Source organism: Mesoplodon densirostris, chromosome 2 (assembly GCF_025265405.1).
Source record: "Mesoplodon densirostris isolate mMesDen1 chromosome 2, mMesDen1 primary haplotype, whole genome shotgun sequence".
NCBI classification, from domain to species: domain Eukaryota; kingdom Metazoa; phylum Chordata; class Mammalia; order Artiodactyla; family Ziphiidae; genus Mesoplodon; species Mesoplodon densirostris.
Genome location: NC_082662.1, coordinates 108,585,055 through 108,602,066, shown reverse-complemented (window position 1 = coordinate 108,602,066; position 17,012 = coordinate 108,585,055). Strand labels below are relative to the sequence as shown.

Genomic DNA, 17,012 nt, shown 5'->3' with positions numbered 1-17,012 from the left:
AAGAAGAATATTTAATATTTAATATTATGTCATAACTTTATATTTGCTGTGTTCACAATACAAACTAACAACAGCAATGTTCAAAATCTCACAAGAGGGACTACGAATTACATAGATTCTATCTTCTACAGTATCAGTGGTTCTTCAGGTTGGATGAAGAGTTCAATCAGTTTTAGGTTAGTAACTCTGAGGAAAAAGGAAAATAATTCATGAAGGTACTACATTTGGTTGGACTGTATATTCAACTGTAGGATCAAAAGAGATGCATTGTTCTCACCCATGATAGCACAACAAAGTTTACATATAACAAAGTTTAAGTCAAACTTAAGCTTTAACTTAAGTAGAATTGAAGAAAAGAAATATCATGATAATTCAGAGTAAAAGAACCAACATTAAGGATGATCACAAGAGTATTTCAAAAATTGTTTGACAAAGTATACAGTATAGAAGAAAAGGTTTATAATTTAATAATTGGGAGCCAGGGGTCTAGCCAGGGACTATTATGCAACCTTGAGCAAGTTACCAGAACTTTTTAGGCCAGAGTTTCCTTGACTATGAAATAAGACATTATGCTGGATGCCAAGGTCCTCTTCTGTACTAATATTATTCTATGATTCAGGGACATTTAAGTGGCACATAATAGGCAGGGAAACAATAGGGCATGAATTAGAAGTTGTACATCTGCACAGCTGTGTTCTAAACAGCAGGCCATATGATTATGACCCTCAGGGATGAATGAATAAATGGATTAGCCCTATGTTATCAGCATGTTCCCCAAGCATCTTTTGAAAAAAAGCCATTAAAGACAGAGTGGTCAATCTAGCCAATGAATAAGCTCCTTACCACTTTTGCAAATAAATAAAACAGCAGAGATTATTAAAATTGCTATTCTGTGATTTAAGGATTTGTGCTGCTGAGAGAGAGCTGAGTGGAGGTGGAAGGGCCTCTGTATAAATCCTCCTCCTCGTGGACTATTCTGGTTCTGCATATAGCAGTGAAGCATCTTGGGTAGCAGAAGATTCCTTACATGTCACAGTCAATTCAAAAGAGCAATGCGAGTCATACAACTAGATTTCCACTCATGGCAGTCATATATGTATAGCTAATAATGGACATTATTATACTGAATTAAGACCAGATTTATTTGAATAGTTTGAATGGTAATTGTTGATAATCCCCATTATCCAATATTATTAACTTTTCTAAGAATCTATAGAACAATTAATGCACGGAGCATGGGATGTGGATCAAGAAGCCCCATGGCAGCACAAATGCCTTGGCAACAGCAAGGTGAGTCCCTTGGCTATGGTAGCCTCTCCATCAGCAGGCTCCCCTTCTCTGGTGCACATCCTACCTGATGTGGGCCACAGAGGAGAATCCTGCTTCCTCGATTTGAGCCTTTAGCTCCTTCAGTTCCCCCTCAGCTTTCCTCTTCTCCTCTAAGAGTTGGTGAATCTCAGCCCTCAGGTGGAGCATTTCCTCCTGAAGACCCCTGTTACTGTCCCCTCCTGTTGTGGACGGAGGGGCAAGAGATACGTTCTGGGTCTCCACAGCTGCCAGGCTTTTCTCCAAAGCTACCTTGATGAGCTGAAAGAAAATCATGGTTTAAAGAAGTTAGTGCATTGAAGAGGATCTACAAGGAACATCAGATCACAAAGGCAGCCTTCTAGGGGACCAAAACAGGCAGACCTAAAAGGAACTCCCCCTCTAGGACTCCTCAGCCATAAGGGCCCTGGAGACTGGTTTGGGTGAGAGGACATACCACACAAGCAGGGAGAATTGTTGCCACGGGCAGAGGTGGGTGAGGAAAAAAACACAAGCACACAACAAATTTAAAACAAAAGCAAACAAATGAGGTTTAAACAGGACTGGAGAGTGTGGATGCTGTCATTCTTCTCTTTCTAAGGGGACAGAGTTCTCCGGGAGTCTTCTCACAGTCAGCAAGCTTCATCAGCTCAACACTTGAGTCCTTGACTGCAAAGATCATGGCTAAGATACCAAAGCTCAAAGCCTGAGGCTGTAACTCAGATTCCAAAAAGGATGATTACGAGGAAGGATCTGGGCACTCAGGAATCAGGAGTCATAGTCAGAGAATTAGGGTATAGGTGGAGCTACAGTTAAGACAAAGCAACCTTAATTTCATTGGCAACAGGAGAATCACATTCTACAATTGCTGAGAAGTTAAAGTGAGGCCACCTGCCTAGCAACCAATTTCCCTTGTTGGTTATCACCCTATGCTGATGTTGCCAGCCAAACTCTCTCTACAAATCTAAGCACGTGAGAAGAAAACAAGCAGAAGCAATTTCCCATCACCTTTGTTTTTTGAGGATACTCTTGAAGTTACTCCTTAATGTTCAACTAAGGCAGATTGTATAGTTTTTCCTCAGATAATATTTTAGGGCGTCCCTGGTGGCACAGTGGTTAAGAATCTGCCTGCCAATGCAGGGGACACGGGTTCAAGCCCTGGTTTGGGAAGATCCCACATGCCACGGAGCAACTAAGCCCGTGTGCCACAACTACTGAGCCTGTGCTCTAGAGCCTGTGAGCCACAACTACTGAGCCCGTGTGCCACAGTTACTGAAGCCCGCACACCTAGAGCCCACACTCTGCAACAAGAGAAGCCACCGCAATGAGAAACCCACGCACAGCAGCGAAGACCCAATGCAGCCAAAAATAAACAAAATAAAAATAAATAAATAATTTTTAAAAATTACTTTTTTAACTTTTAAACTTTTTTATTGTTTGTCTTGGGCTCCTCTCCAGCTTTTCCCATGCTTTTAAAAGTTTAGAAACCAAAACATGAGTATGATAATCTACTTAGTGTATGACTAATCATTTTAGTATGTGAATTTCTTGCCTGTCTGTCGAATATTAATCTTATATCCCAATGTCATATTGGCTTATTTTTCCTTTCAGTGGCAGCATTTTTGGGTTTTACTTAACTTCAGGTCAATTTTGACCTCCCAATTTTCCAACTCTCCCCACAGCTATTTCTGGGTCATATTGTTTTCTTTTATCTCTATAAATATAATGACTTGTACCTGTCACAAATTCATTCCGGGTATACAGAATCATTTCACAATCATCAAAGTCATCAAAATATTTATGTGCATCTCCATAAATCATGTAGCAGCCACTTGATTAGGGATGATTTGTAGAATTAATTATGTGCTTTATTGCTTCATTTAGGTCAGAAATATTGATATATTGGACAGAACAGGGCTCAGAGGAGCTTAAATGGATCAGTGATTAACAGCTGCTTGGCTTGGCACAAAGCCATTGACTGTTGCTTTGGACCTCGTAACAGCATGATAAAATCTAGGTTTCAGGTATGTCACGGGGTTGATTCATATGGCATGTATGTGTAAAAGCATTTAGTAGCATAGCAGTTGAGGTTGTAAAGAGATGTGCGAGATACGCACCCACGTCAAAGAAGAGAGATGCCTCACACAGGTGCTCATTTCCTAGGCATCCAATCCCCCCTGGGGTTGTAAGCCTGAGATTTGAGAGGCTCCTGGGAATGTGTTTCTATGGTTCTACTGCCAGGCTTAGTTGGACTGGTGGCCATCCCCACCTGTGCCACGAAGCACTTGGGTCAAAATAAAGGAAGGGGGGACTGGATAAAACCATTTTTGAAAGTTTATGACCTCACCCTTCGTTTAAATTATGACATTACCTTTCTAAATAAACTCTTTGCAACTAACTAAACAATGTCATCAGCTTTGAATATGGACACACTTATTCTTTTCTAAACCTTAAGGGTTCCTTCTGCTTAAAAATGTCTAACTTTAATGATACCATCTATTTTTAAAGTGCCTTCTAGATGTATGTTATCATCTATTGACTTAAATATACCTACTTTCTTTAAAAAGAAAAAGTAAGACCCATGGAAAGTTAATACCAGAAGGGACCTTAAGGTTCATCTGGTCCGATTTCTTACTTTTAAATGAGAAAACAGAGGTCTGATTTGTTCCCAGGCTAATTTGCCTTTTCATATTTCCATGTCCGAGGGAGTTTACTTTAGCTGCCTTGTCTGTAAAATTTAAATGTAAATGCATGAAAAGTGACTCAGGATCTAACCTTTTTATTTTTTTTCTTTAACATCTATGGAAAGCTAGTATTTCTATTGTTTTTCCTGAAGTAAAACCCCAGGGCTTCCAGTGTATGTGGTGGTAGTATGAATCCTTTAGTTCTATTGTTAATTACATCTCTTATAGGTAGTTGTTGCTGTGGTTGTTTTTCACATTTCCTAATTCATGTATTCTTTTGCTTCCATGGTATAATTCAACTTTTTTTGTGTGCTGGTTTTTCATTTGCCCCATGGAGATCAGTGTGCAGATCTGGTCTCTTATTTGAATAGAGTGGTTTTGTTTTAGGCCTATTCCTTCATACCTCCCACGGTGCAGTTCATTTCTCAGACAGCATTAGGGTATTAAAAATTATCTTTTTTCAAGTTCATCACTGAGTCTCCTTTGCGAGTTTGATTGTTGATTAAATTTTCTCCATTGCAAAAATTCGAACGAAGAAAGACAATGATTGATTACTCTAGTTTCTTTCACAGGAACTTCCTAGGTATTTGTTACAGATCTTACGTTTGATTGGGAATGGAATTGTGTGAGAGGTATCTGAGGACAAGTACCATCATGGCCAGGCCTGGCATTTCCTGAGGAGGGTGAGTCCAAAAATAAAGATGAACCAATCTGCTTTGGCCAAAAGGTGGTTCTTGCCTTAAAAGGCACACAAAGTTGGATGTGTTTGTTAGGAGAAGTATGCCTATGCTTGAGGTGGGAAGGGAGCTTGGTGTTGAGAATAAGGTCTACCTCCCAAGGACACAAATAGGAGAAGCTCAGAGCTCAATCTTAAGGGACCAGTTCCCGGGAAACAAGCAAACACATTTTTGAGAATCTGGACACAAAACAGTTATGACAAAAAAAGCTTTATTTAATTGGTAGCAGGAGAGTCACACCAACAAACTTCAGAAAAGTTGAAGTAAGTTTACAATGATTTCACACACCTCTTTCCCCAAAACTGAAGATTGATTTTCAAGGAAAGGGGATACAGAGAAAAACAGTGCTTACCCAAGATATTTTTCATCCAACAGGTAAATACTTGTCTAACTTATTAAGTATCTCCCATGCCAGGTGATAGGGAAGACATTGCAATGGAAGTACAAATGCCCCAATGTAAAGGTTTATTCCAGGCTTGGACTGACCTCAAAATGTTGTCTGATCATTTTCTCCACGCTCAGCTATAGAAAAGAAGGTTGAGGACGAAGTGACTTTACAAACCAGTTTGCCTATAACTGAGAAGCAGAGTGAAGAACTCGTGCTATCAGGGATAGTTTGGACCACATCAGTCAGAATCTGGTTCTCTCCATATCTGTGTCTCCTGTTCACTTATTCTGAAGTTAACCCTGACCCAGAATAGCAATAACCATCAGTGATCTGCTGACATCCCAATCTAGCTCTGTGTTAGAGTGGATATTTTCTTATCCTGCAGATCCCTCTCTCTCACCCAAGATCCTCAGTGAAATCAGGGAGTGAGAGGTAAGGGATCTGTCCAGAGGGGCAGTGGTGTACATAATTAAAGTTACAAGTACCGGTTAGCAGGACTCAGAAGAAGCTGTCCAAGCAAAAAGAGAAGTGGAGTTCATGCAGGAACTCAAGGGAGAAGTTAGGGTCAGGTGTGTCTAGAGCAGCAAAAAGGGAATCTTGGTAGAAGGTAAAGAAACTGTGCTGAGGATGTGAGGTATTCTGGACAACTGCCTGTGTCCTTAAGAGTCAAAGACGGTGCCAAATCCTGTGAGATTTGGGGACTGCTCACTTGGGTCTTTCTGTTGGTTTATTAGATGTCTCCTCTTTTTCTTATGCAGGAGATGAAGAGGCAGACCCAGAAAGCCTCATGTCCCCTATAGTTTCCCTAGTAGCTCCAAGGAGACTATCACTGGAAAAGCCCAGCTGCTTCTTCAGGACAGATACCAATGATCCAATTTCCCCTTAAAAACTCAGAGAGTCACAGGCCTGGTCCATCCAGGACATGTGATTGCTAAATGTCACTGGGCAAGGTGAAGACACATAGGAGTTCCAGCGGGTGCTATGGGATCACTGTTGGTGACTTAATCTCTGAGGTCTAGGACATTCTGCTCTTGAGCTTGAGAAAATGCTGATTACACCTTCACTGATGGTTGGTGGGAACAATGTTTTAGCCTTGGGTACCAAGTTCTGAGGTTTGACAGGGGCTTGCTCTTGAAGTGTCATCTGCTGGTCATTGACGTGTCACAACCTGGGTAGATTGTCAGGTTGTCCAACAAGGTTCTCTTTTATATAGTGAGACTTCACTGAGAATGATCCCTGCTTTGGAAGTATTCCGATCCTCTTGGAGTTCCTCAGAAAACACTCTCCTGAAGCAGGTCCTAGGCCTGCCACCTCCCCAAGTAGCCCTTCGATGACTCCCTGTCTTCTGTGATGTGTTTCAGTTACAAAAGCCCAAGAGTGTAAGTGTTCAGGTCTTGTTGTAAGTAAAAATTCTTCTGAAGCTATAGCTATAGACGGTACATAGGAGCAAAGGAGGGTAGGAGGGGTCAGGGAGCAGGAACACAAGATACAAGGAGTAAAATGGGTGGATTGGAAAGAAAAATGGAGTGAGGATAGGAGTTGGCAAGGTGGCTGGAAGGGCAGGAAGAAGACTGGGAAGTGGTTTATCTAAAAAGAAAGCTTCTCACTCCAGGCCCACAAGGGCTGCAGGAGACCACCAGTCCCCAAAGGGCTATGAGCTCTGCACCCTGGGGCCCCAGCACCTGACTTGGACTTACTTGCTGGTGGCTATTGTGTGCAGCCTCCTCCTCAATACTGTCGGTGAACTCCGTGCTCGCATCCTCTGTGTCGTCCCCTGCAGCTGCACCTAGAAGTAGGTCCAGAAGACAAAGGTAACTCCCTTCACACGTGCTTTCCAGACAGCAGCTAAAATTACACTCTTTTTGCCATCTGCCTCTGATTTCTTCCCTTCCCCACGTGGATGGCCCCCTAGCCAGCAGGGAAAGCAGCACTAAGGTACCAACTCTGTAGAAAAGCTTTTTCACCATATCACTGATACTTTCTTGCTAACACTCAAGCTTAAACCTCAAAACATAAGCTGGCTTGACTGCACAGACCTGTACCTAAGAAGCAGACTGTTAGATAGAGTGGTTACCCCCCTCACTCATTTCCAGAAAGCCAGAATTATTCCCCTCTAGCCATTGACTGTCTATGTAATAACTTTCCCTATTGTGACACGGGCCCAACGTGACTTTTTCCCACCATTGAGTGCTGAGAGGGTCCCTGATTTCCTTGGGATTAGGGCAACCAGGCTCCTCTCACACTTTTCCATTGCTGGGATCAGTCATGAGTGGGGTGATAATCTCGCTGAGGAACCCTCCTCTAAGTGTCCTGTGTCCTACAGAAGCTCAGGTCTAGTCCAGCCCTGTGGCAGAGAACAAACAGTTCAGCTGTTTCCTAACCCCTTCCTCTAACCTCCCCTCCTCCCACCTCCCTCAAACTCTTGTCCAATGCCAACATCTTGTGCCTGAAGGGTTTCCTGCACTGCTTTGTCCAAATGGAATTTAATCCATTCTTCCATTCCCCAAAGATGAACACAGTCACCCTGGGGTGCAAACATCTATGCCCTGCACTAAGGGACAAGTAGTTGCAGTTCATGGTCCAGGTAAAGGTCTAGGGCAGTGCTGACCAATAGAAGTTTCTGTGATTTTATGTCTCTGCTGTTGAATTCAGTAGGCACTAGTCACATGTGGCTACTGAGCACTTGAAATGTGGCTAGCATGATTGAGGAACTGATTTTTTAATTTAAATTAATTTAAATTTAATTCAAATAGCCACACATGGCTGGTGGCTACCATATCAGACAGCACAAATCTAGGGCATTTCTTCTTCTCCACATATGTTAAAATAAGACCATTCATCAAATTTTAGATTGAGACCAGTGGCCCACATTACTGATTTCTTCTGAAAGTGTAGGAATTTATAGTGGTTAATTCATTTGGAAACCAAAGAAAATCTACCGTGACACTCCCCGGGTCTTACAGAACCTGCCCAAGTTAGAGAACTTTGAGATCTAGTTCTGACCCTGGCCTCAGCAACCAACCTGTTAAAACTCCTGACTGCCGGGAAACCTGGGCCTCAAAGAGATTAGGTGGCTTGACCTAGGTTACGTAGCTAGTTCTAGGTAAGAGCTGTGCCAAAGATGGCAAGTCTCTGGGCTTTCAGGCAGAGGCAACTCACTGTTCCCTCTGGTGACAAATCAGATCTTTGTCTCTTCCTCCAAGAGTAAAGAACCTGCTCCTGAGCTCAGACATCTGTGAATGAAAGGCTCTGCATGAATAATGAGCATTCACTACCCTCAACAGGTAAGGTGAACAGGGCCAGTTCACACTTATGTTCCATCTCTTGGCATCTGCAAGTTTATACCAGGGATTCACAATGGCCCAGGCCAATCTCATTAAACTCCTAACAGCTTAATCTTTTGACTTATTCCCTGGTCTTTACTGTGAATGTTGTGTTAACTTTGGACTAAGGCAGTACCCTATTCAATAAAGCCCTACTCACAAGGAGGCACCTTTACCATTCAGCATCCTTAGAGATCCTTGGCAGGCTGTGTACAGTAGGGATTTCCAATACTTACTTTTTCAAACCAGCCCTAGAACCATCTTATTCAGAACACTGGTTGTGTAGAGGTGAATGAACACAATTCCTAAGCTGTGGCTGCTTTGGAAACTCACTGAACCCAGGATGCTAATTCACTTGAGGACATCCCTATCATATTATGCTCATTTTGGAAAATCTTTCCCTGTACAGCAATAGAGATCAGAATGTTTTTCTTTCCCCGCAAAGAAAATGAATTGTCCCACTCAGTGATAGATTAAGAAAACACACTTTTCACACTGTTCCCCTTCTGAGTGTTGGACTAGAGAATGATCCTGTGGTTGAAGAAGGTTCAGCTCTATGAGGTCAGGATCCTCACCCCCATACCACTCTGGGCCCACATCCCATGATGATTCCTGTACTAGGTTCCAGAAGTAAGGTAAGTGGGGATTAGAAAGAGTGATTGTCACTGGCCTTGAAGGCTTTTGTCTAACCCTTTCTGCCCTCCACTTACCTTTGTCAACCTTTCTGATGCCACATCTCCATTTCTACATAATGTTCCCTCTTTAATTCACTCTGGGGCAGGATACCATGATTTTGACTTCATCAGGAGTTAAGTGGAGACAAAGCAAAAATGCCCGTTTCATCCTGACATTCTACTACTAAGGGTTTTGTTTTCCTCATTCATTTTTTCATCTAGCTTAGTCTGCCATACTTCCTTCGGGGCAGCTTTAAGAGTTGCTCAGCCCTTTACCAATTTGAAGTAGAATGCTAAAGCCTTTTTTGTGTGTGCTTGTTTGAGGGGTAAAGTTAAAAAAAAAGTTTATAGAAAACATTGGAATAAGTTATCCCACACAAGGTCCTATCTATAAGTTTATATTAGCCATTCCTCTTTCTGTTTCTACCATTTCTGGTTTTTTTTAAATGACAATAAAGGACTTCTCTTTTGTGGAGGATACGCTTTTCTATGCTTTCACAAAGCAACAAAACACTGTCTTCAGAACTAAGTTGGAATAGTACTTTAAATTTCTAATTTAAAGGTACTATATATTGATGAAGTGAGTGCTTATGTTTGATAAATAAATAAAATGGTCTGCCACCTTTAGAATTTCTGAAAGCTAAGAATCTGTTCATTCAAATTTAACTTGCTTCTCCAGGTTTTATCTCCAGGATTAAGTTTTACATGTTAGACTGGAAATTTTATTAAAACCTTTTATTTGAGGCTTCGATGGTAGTTTCTCAAGTTGTGGTTCTTCCAAGTTTCTAGGTTCTGAACCACACATAATAGAGGTGGTACCAAAACTTCTGTTTCTTAGATTTAGAAAATTATTTTCTACCAACTACCTGACTCTATAAAATGTATAGAAATAAACTTCTATAATACTATAAAATCCTTGGGCAAAAATTTAAGTGGTATGCAAAAATAAGGTCTTTTTTTTCATCAAGGCAAAAATTCATACTTTGTGCTTTCTAAATTGAGGATGGCATAATTATTGAGAACATGGACTCTGGAGCCAGATTGTCTAGGTTAGATTTTTGCTCCCATCATTAGATACGTGACTTTAGACAAATCACCACCTTTCTGTAACTCAGTTCCATCACTTATTAATTAGGGTTAATAGTAATATCCACTCCATACACCTGTCAACTTTCAAGGGTTTGGTGCTTTTGAAGGGCTTAGAATAGTGGTTGGCATATACTGTGTACTCAGTATATTGCATTATTATTATTGTTTTAAATTATTGTTGGTAAACTGGTCTATGGGCTGAAAAGTTGAGGGTAGAAAAAGACCATAGAACCTAAAAGTACTCAGCAGAAGAAAATTCTATACCTAATGTTTTTACTGGATGATCTTAATCGAGTCTATCTGTACTTTTTCACTGCTGAATATGTTTCCCCAACAGGAGGTTTGAAGTAACACTCTTATGTTCTCCCTACTTTGCAGGACAGTTGAAAAAACAGAGATCTATCAGTAGATTAAGATGAACTCTTTTGAATAGGTTTTACAAATAGGATTCATCATCATTAAATAATAACTGCCTTAAAACTCCATCATGCACAAATAAGCCTTGAGGGAAAGTCATGAAGTGTTATTTTAATTCTTCAGTAATGAGTCCCAACTGGGCTGCAACAAGACCCTATTCTCCAAATTCTACTCTACCATCATTATTGTTTCCTTTTTAAGCCATTTATACGCAACCAACAGAAAAGGAGTAATATTTTCCCATAAAGTTACTCAGAACATAGGAGTCCTATTTGACTATTTTAAAAGGGGATTCAAAGAGCTAAACTTTACAGCACGAACAAGTTTGCAGTGACAAGTGCCCGGCTGTTTTTCCCTCAGTGCCAGGCTCTTATGTCCTCTGGGCTCACCTCACTTTCACTCCTAGGCACTCTGCCATGTGCTCATTACAAGAACTCTCACCTGTTCACGTCATGAACCAACTATTGATGACTTAAATATTATGATGCTACATGAGAGGATCAAAGAAAAAAAGGTCTCCTATCAAACTGCAGTATTACCTGCATCCATTCCCTTCTGGACCATAAGAAAATGTTAAGATTTCATATAATCTTCCATAAGCTTCTGCCAAGAAATAAAATTCTTTAACTAGACAGATTTTGATATTGGAACTGAAGTAGCTAGAAATCTGTTGTCTGCAGTCAAGCCCCTTCATGGTATATCTTTGTCTTTAAATTGCAACATCTCTTAGGTACCCTCCCAGCTTACAAGCTTACAATTCAGAAGGCAACTGTTTTCAGTGACTTAAAAGTCTGTAATGTCAAGGAATTCTTCCTGCTTATGATCTCTTTTTTCCTCAAAGAACACAAGAAACAGGCCTTTCCAGGAATATACACAGGGACAGCACCACCCACCAAAACAATGGACTCCTCGAATTTTCATCCCACTTTCTACTACTTTCCTTCATCAAGGAGAGCAAGAGATGTTTTTTTAAGGTAAAGAAGTCCATTTCACATTTCTGGGGGAAGTATAATGCTGTTTCTTTAGTCTCACTTCCTTGAGAGTAGAAAAATTCAGGTTTCTTCCTCATCCTTTCTTTAGTTAAATTTCTTGAGCCTTATTTGACTTGGAATTTTATTACAATAATCAATAGACTGATTCTCCTATAAGGGAAAGAAAAAGATATGAGCTTTCTCTACTTTTCTCATAAATCTTTTAAGAATGAAACCAAATAGTTACTGTTTGGCCTTTGATAATTTTATTGGATCAGTGACAATTTTCTGTGTCTCAACTAAAGTAGCTGAAATTCTAACACTTATATATAAAAAAGTACACGCTCCATTTCAGCACAAATGTTAACACAATTTAACACAACACAGTGCCATGAAGAAATGAAAATTTACAGCTTGTTTTGGTGGGGAAATAGTCCTAGAAATAATCTAGCACCACGTTACTGGATTATTTAACATGTCACTTTCCTTCTTCATTTAAATTGTTATGAATCACTCTAATTTTTCTCAACAGCCCTAAGACCAAATCTTTAAGTGGTAAAAGTAAACCTGCTTTTATTATGAAACTGATAGTACTTCATGGAAACAAGACAGAAATTCATGGTTTATAAAACATATTTGTATATACACATGGCTCTAAAGTTCACAGACTGAGAGACAGGTTGGTATTTCAGAGCAGTGATTTTGATAATTGCAAAAGGAAGCACTGTATACTCATGTAATATACCAAAAACAAACCTATATGCATTTCCTAGACAATCATGAGTTCTCAAAGGGAACAAGGAAGTCCATTTGGTTCATGTACTTAATTAACAACCCTACTCTTCATATTACTTTAGATCAAACATTTTCTGATGTTGATGAACTTTCTATTTTATCCTTCCAGCTTTAGCAAGAAGAAAACAGTATGATAAAGATTTTTATTTCTGGAATTTGACTTTAAACAACAAAAAGGGAAAGTAATGCAAAAAGAATTAGTATGTCACTTTATAAGTTTAATTATTCTTATTTGAAATCTGATAAAATTAGTATTGTCAATAGCAATACTAATAGTATTAGTATTGCTCTACAGTTTTATGTGTCCCTTCCACTTCTCATCCTTTGTTGGAAGCAAATTATAAATTTGCTTTATTTGGGAAATTTCTTTGGGAAATTCATCCTGGCTCAGTGATTACATAGAAAGAAGTTGAGAACTTACCTTCGTCAATACTCAAACTACTTAAAAGCAACATGGTAGTCTTTCAACCATAATAAAAAAGGCGTAAAAAAGTTATTGCTCCAAAAGTCTAGTGGGAGAGTGGCTTAAATCCATAGTCCAAAAAGCATTAAGATGCAGAAACTATTACCTCACAGAAATCACTCTGATGTACTATCCCACTGACTCATTCCTTCTGTTTTTTAATTGGGTTGGCTTATATGCGGCTCCGTATTCCCAACTATTCTTTCTACAGTACAAATGGTTCTATACTACCAAAGGGAGAAGAAAAGCCCTCTGAGCTCTACCCCAAAGAGAAATGAGAAAATACTCTATATGATTCTATCTCAGAGGATGTTAGTATCTGAAAAAGAAAGCTAACTTCATTTATCCCACCTCTAGTGCCATTTCTATGAGGCAGGATGGAAAATGGACTTTAAAAGTATGTGGGTCACTGTATTCCTTCCCAACTCCCTAGGAAGTTTGTCATATATCCCTGCACACTGCCTGCAGGCCTCTAGAATTACTACCGAGACCCTAGTTGAAGAGGCAACTTGAGTTTTTCAGGGACATGAAGAGTCTGTGACGTTTTCAAATAAAAAGACCAAGAAACCAGAAATCAGTAACTTTATCCTAACAACAGGAACTAGAGTTTTCCAATACTAGCTCAAGGAAAGCAAAGGTATTAAATTATAGTTTCCTCTAGGGCTTACAGTCCAAAGGGAAGTGACTTCAGGTAGGTCAGTCAACCTTTATTCCTCAATGAAAGGAGCAATTTTGGGTGTAATCTGATCTATTCCTTCTTTCCCTAATCAGAAGACTCTAGATCCAACTAGAAGACTGAAGCAGAGAGAACTGAAATCAATTTTCTTGAACTGTTTTGAAGCTATGAACCAAACCTCTCAACCAGATACTGAATTAGAAGCATAAGTAAGCACAAAAGTGATAGGTCTTTTATATATATCTGCCATTTATGTATAAACTGTGCAAGTAGAATAAACAAAAGAACCTCCTAAGGAAACTCGTGGCTTGGATCTAATATCCTATCCAGGTCAAGATTTCCTTGATCTTTAACAGATCTCTCACTATACATAACGACAAAGACAAATCTTTTAAAAACATGAAGGAGGAAGTGGAGGAACCAAAAATATTGCTACCATCCACAACTGAATGAAGAGAGGTGGGTGTGGGAGAGGGTTGGGTCAGGGGGGATAAGGATAGAAGTACACCCCATCAAAGTAAAAGGTTGACAATGTTAAAATAGTCCCATCAGGCCTTTTCAGAAAAAGTTATAACTTGGCTAAATAGCTAAAAAGAGAACACCAGAAAAATGTCGATTTATACTAGGCACTAGCAATCACCAGACTTCAATGATATAGTTTAAACCTGTAATACAAAAGAGTTTAGGGGGAAATATCTGTCAAAAGGACTCCATTTCACTCATTAAATAAATCTTCTTGGAGGTCCTTTTCAACTCTCTAGCTCTAAAAACTATAGACTTCAACTACCCTGACCGCTTACAACCATTACAACCAAAAAGGAAATGTGAGAAAGACCAAATCCATCAATATGCGTTTTTCTCAATTTAAGTTCTATGCTTGCAATTAAGCATAGCCTGAGTGAGAATTTCATTTCATTTTCTTTCACGCTTTTTATTCAAGCACAAGGTTCTATAAGCACACAATGCTTTATCTAAAATTATTGTAAGGTTGAAAAATTCCTGGCAAAAGCAGAATAATTCAGTAAGAGAAAATGTCTGTGTCCCTGAAGAGAGAACGGAATCATATTATAGCATGGTAAATATGATTATATGAATAATGTGGCCAAAGCATCATCTATCTGTGGAATACAGAACAAAATTCATTAGAATCATGTTCTCTAATAAGATGCCAAATTACCACACAAAATTGTTAGACCAGCAAGCTCTCTCCAGTTAGCACTGTTTGCAAGCCTCATTCCAGCTATACAGACCAGAAAGTCAGTACCAGATTTTAGTCACATCTACTTTATCAAGACCAAACTTTTAATTTCTCTTGTGCCACTACATCACCTAATTTTCTAAAATGTTTCCCACGGACCAATATCAAAGGTAAGTAGCTATAGCACAAGTTACTCTATCTTTTCAAGATCCAAATCAGGACTAGAATTCACTTACTTTCTCCCCCAATCTACGTATTTTGTCCACTGTTCAGTAGGAAGTTGAGTTTCTCATTATTCACCCCACTACCTTAATATTTCTAATACTTAGCAACTGTTCAAGATAACAAGGGAAATTCCTATTCTCGATGGAGAATGACAGAAACAGAAGTAGTAGCTTACATAAATTACTGTAATCACTATGAGCCATTAGAACCCAAATATCACCCATGGTTGAATCTTAATAGGAAACTTAGAAAGTGTCATTGGTCTATTAGTAAAAATAAGGAAAGGCATTTCTTAAATGCCTTGTAATCATATGACAGGCTAGTCTTTGGTGGGGTGATATTTCTACAGCTCGATTACCCTCCTCTTTACTTCTACAATGTTACAGAGCTGGAAAGGGTCACTAAACATTGGAAGACTAAGAAAAAATGGATGATTCTGCTTATACTTCCAATCTTCTTTCTTAAATGACCCCTGAACCACCCAAAGCCTATTAAACTGAAAAGCTCTCCATTAAGAGGAAAGCTTACGGCTACCAATCTTTTACAAACTATCAATACTTAATCAGAGAATTCCATGGTGTTTCTCCAGTAGAATATTTTCTTCCCTGTCCATTTTAGAGTGACAGAGGCTCTATCTGTTACAGGAGTGGCTAAGGTTACAGAAACTTGGACAGAATTTATAAGGTAAGCAAGCCATGTCAACACATGAATGTGAAAGAAATAAAAGTGTCATGTGAAAAATGGAGGGAAAAAAGAAAAACCATTGTGCTCCACCCTCGTTTAGAAAGGGTACTCGGTCACATTTATGGGGCTAAGGAGCCTCAATCCATATTCACCAAATTCCATGTTTAAAAACTGAAACCTCACTTCTAATCTAGGAAATTAATTCCAGCAGAAATAACAAACCTCATGGGTTAGCAAGGCTACAAAGTAACCTTGGTTACTTTTTATACTCTTGACATTTAAGATACCAGAAGTATAATCTCAAGGTCCCCTTTCCTTACATGTCATGTTGAAATAAGAAAGCACTGAGACAATGACCAAAACCTAGAAAGATCTGCAACATTTCTTTCTAAACTATTAAAACACATCAAAGCCAGAAGCCTATTACTTATTGTAATATGGAGAAATGCAAGAGCACTAAAAAGTAAAAAATACAGGACTCCATCTAGTGCCATTACCAAATGAAAAAAATACAAGAAATATTTTCTTCTAGTCATAATGAGTTATTTGGTGAAATACTGAATTTAAAGGGGGACATTACGTTTCAAATTATCTTTTTATATAGATAATTCTGACTCTGGAAGACCTGGGAGCTTTCTTAAAGTTGTGTTCTGACTAAATACTACACCCTTAGTTTAAAGAAAAAAATTTTAATGGAATCTAATCTGCACCTAATCTAATTTCGCTGTCATTCAATAATCAACTCTGAAACAGTATTAGAGGTAAAGGTTTACTATAAACACTTTAACAGTCTTTGCCTCTGCTCTTTAACTTGGCCTTCCAAATACTTTCAGTCTACTATTGCAAGACTTGGCTTTGGTTACCTTCTGATAAGGATTATACCACTTTTGCAAAGTCATTCTTATAGACTCTCAATCTCTTATCTCTCTCTTATCTTGAAACTTTTGATTAAAAAATTGCTCTCACTCAAAGAGCAGGAGTTGATTGAATGGCAAAAATAATACACACGCATGCATTTATGACATGATATGGAACATATGAAATGGATTGTGAAAGTGGGGGAGGAATAAACTTTATTGGCCTGTAGAAGGGATGAGGGCAAAGAAGGAAGGGCTGGGGAAAAGAATGAAAACAGGTGGGAAAACTAAAATGGAATGATTTATAGTGTGCAAATATACTTTGTAACCTCCACGATTCAACTTATAGACAGCTATGTACAGTGAAATACAGGTAGACTAAAGTGAGTTTCACTTTGTAGTTGATGCTACTTGTACCAGTTCTATCATTAGTAAGTCACTGTTTAATTCTGCCAAAGTCAGACAAGGCTCTCTGGTTAGTGCAAACAAGGGTCTCCATCCCGGGCTGCAGTCTGACCCGCCAGTG

General features: G+C 39.2%; 1 protein-coding gene across 11 annotated transcripts in view; it reads right to left on the bottom strand.

The window, feature by feature from the left end:
* The window catches only part of PDE4DIP (phosphodiesterase 4D interacting protein), a 91,104-nt gene that overhangs the window by 45,874 nt on the left and 28,218 nt on the right, over nt 1-17,012 (bottom strand). For 10 of the 11 annotated variants that reach the window (XM_060090379.1, XM_060090380.1, XM_060090381.1 and 7 more), the window contains exons 18-19: nt 6,812-6,900; nt 1,355-1,587 (exon numbers count right to left, since the gene is read on the bottom strand). In XM_060090379.1, the coding sequence (XP_059946362.1) occupies nt 1,355-1,587; nt 6,812-6,900 (322 nt within the window). Of the gene's footprint in view, nt 1-1,354; nt 1,588-5,173; nt 5,249-6,811; nt 6,901-17,012 lie in introns of those variants that run through there. The other variant, XM_060090378.1, reaches the window with a different exon arrangement.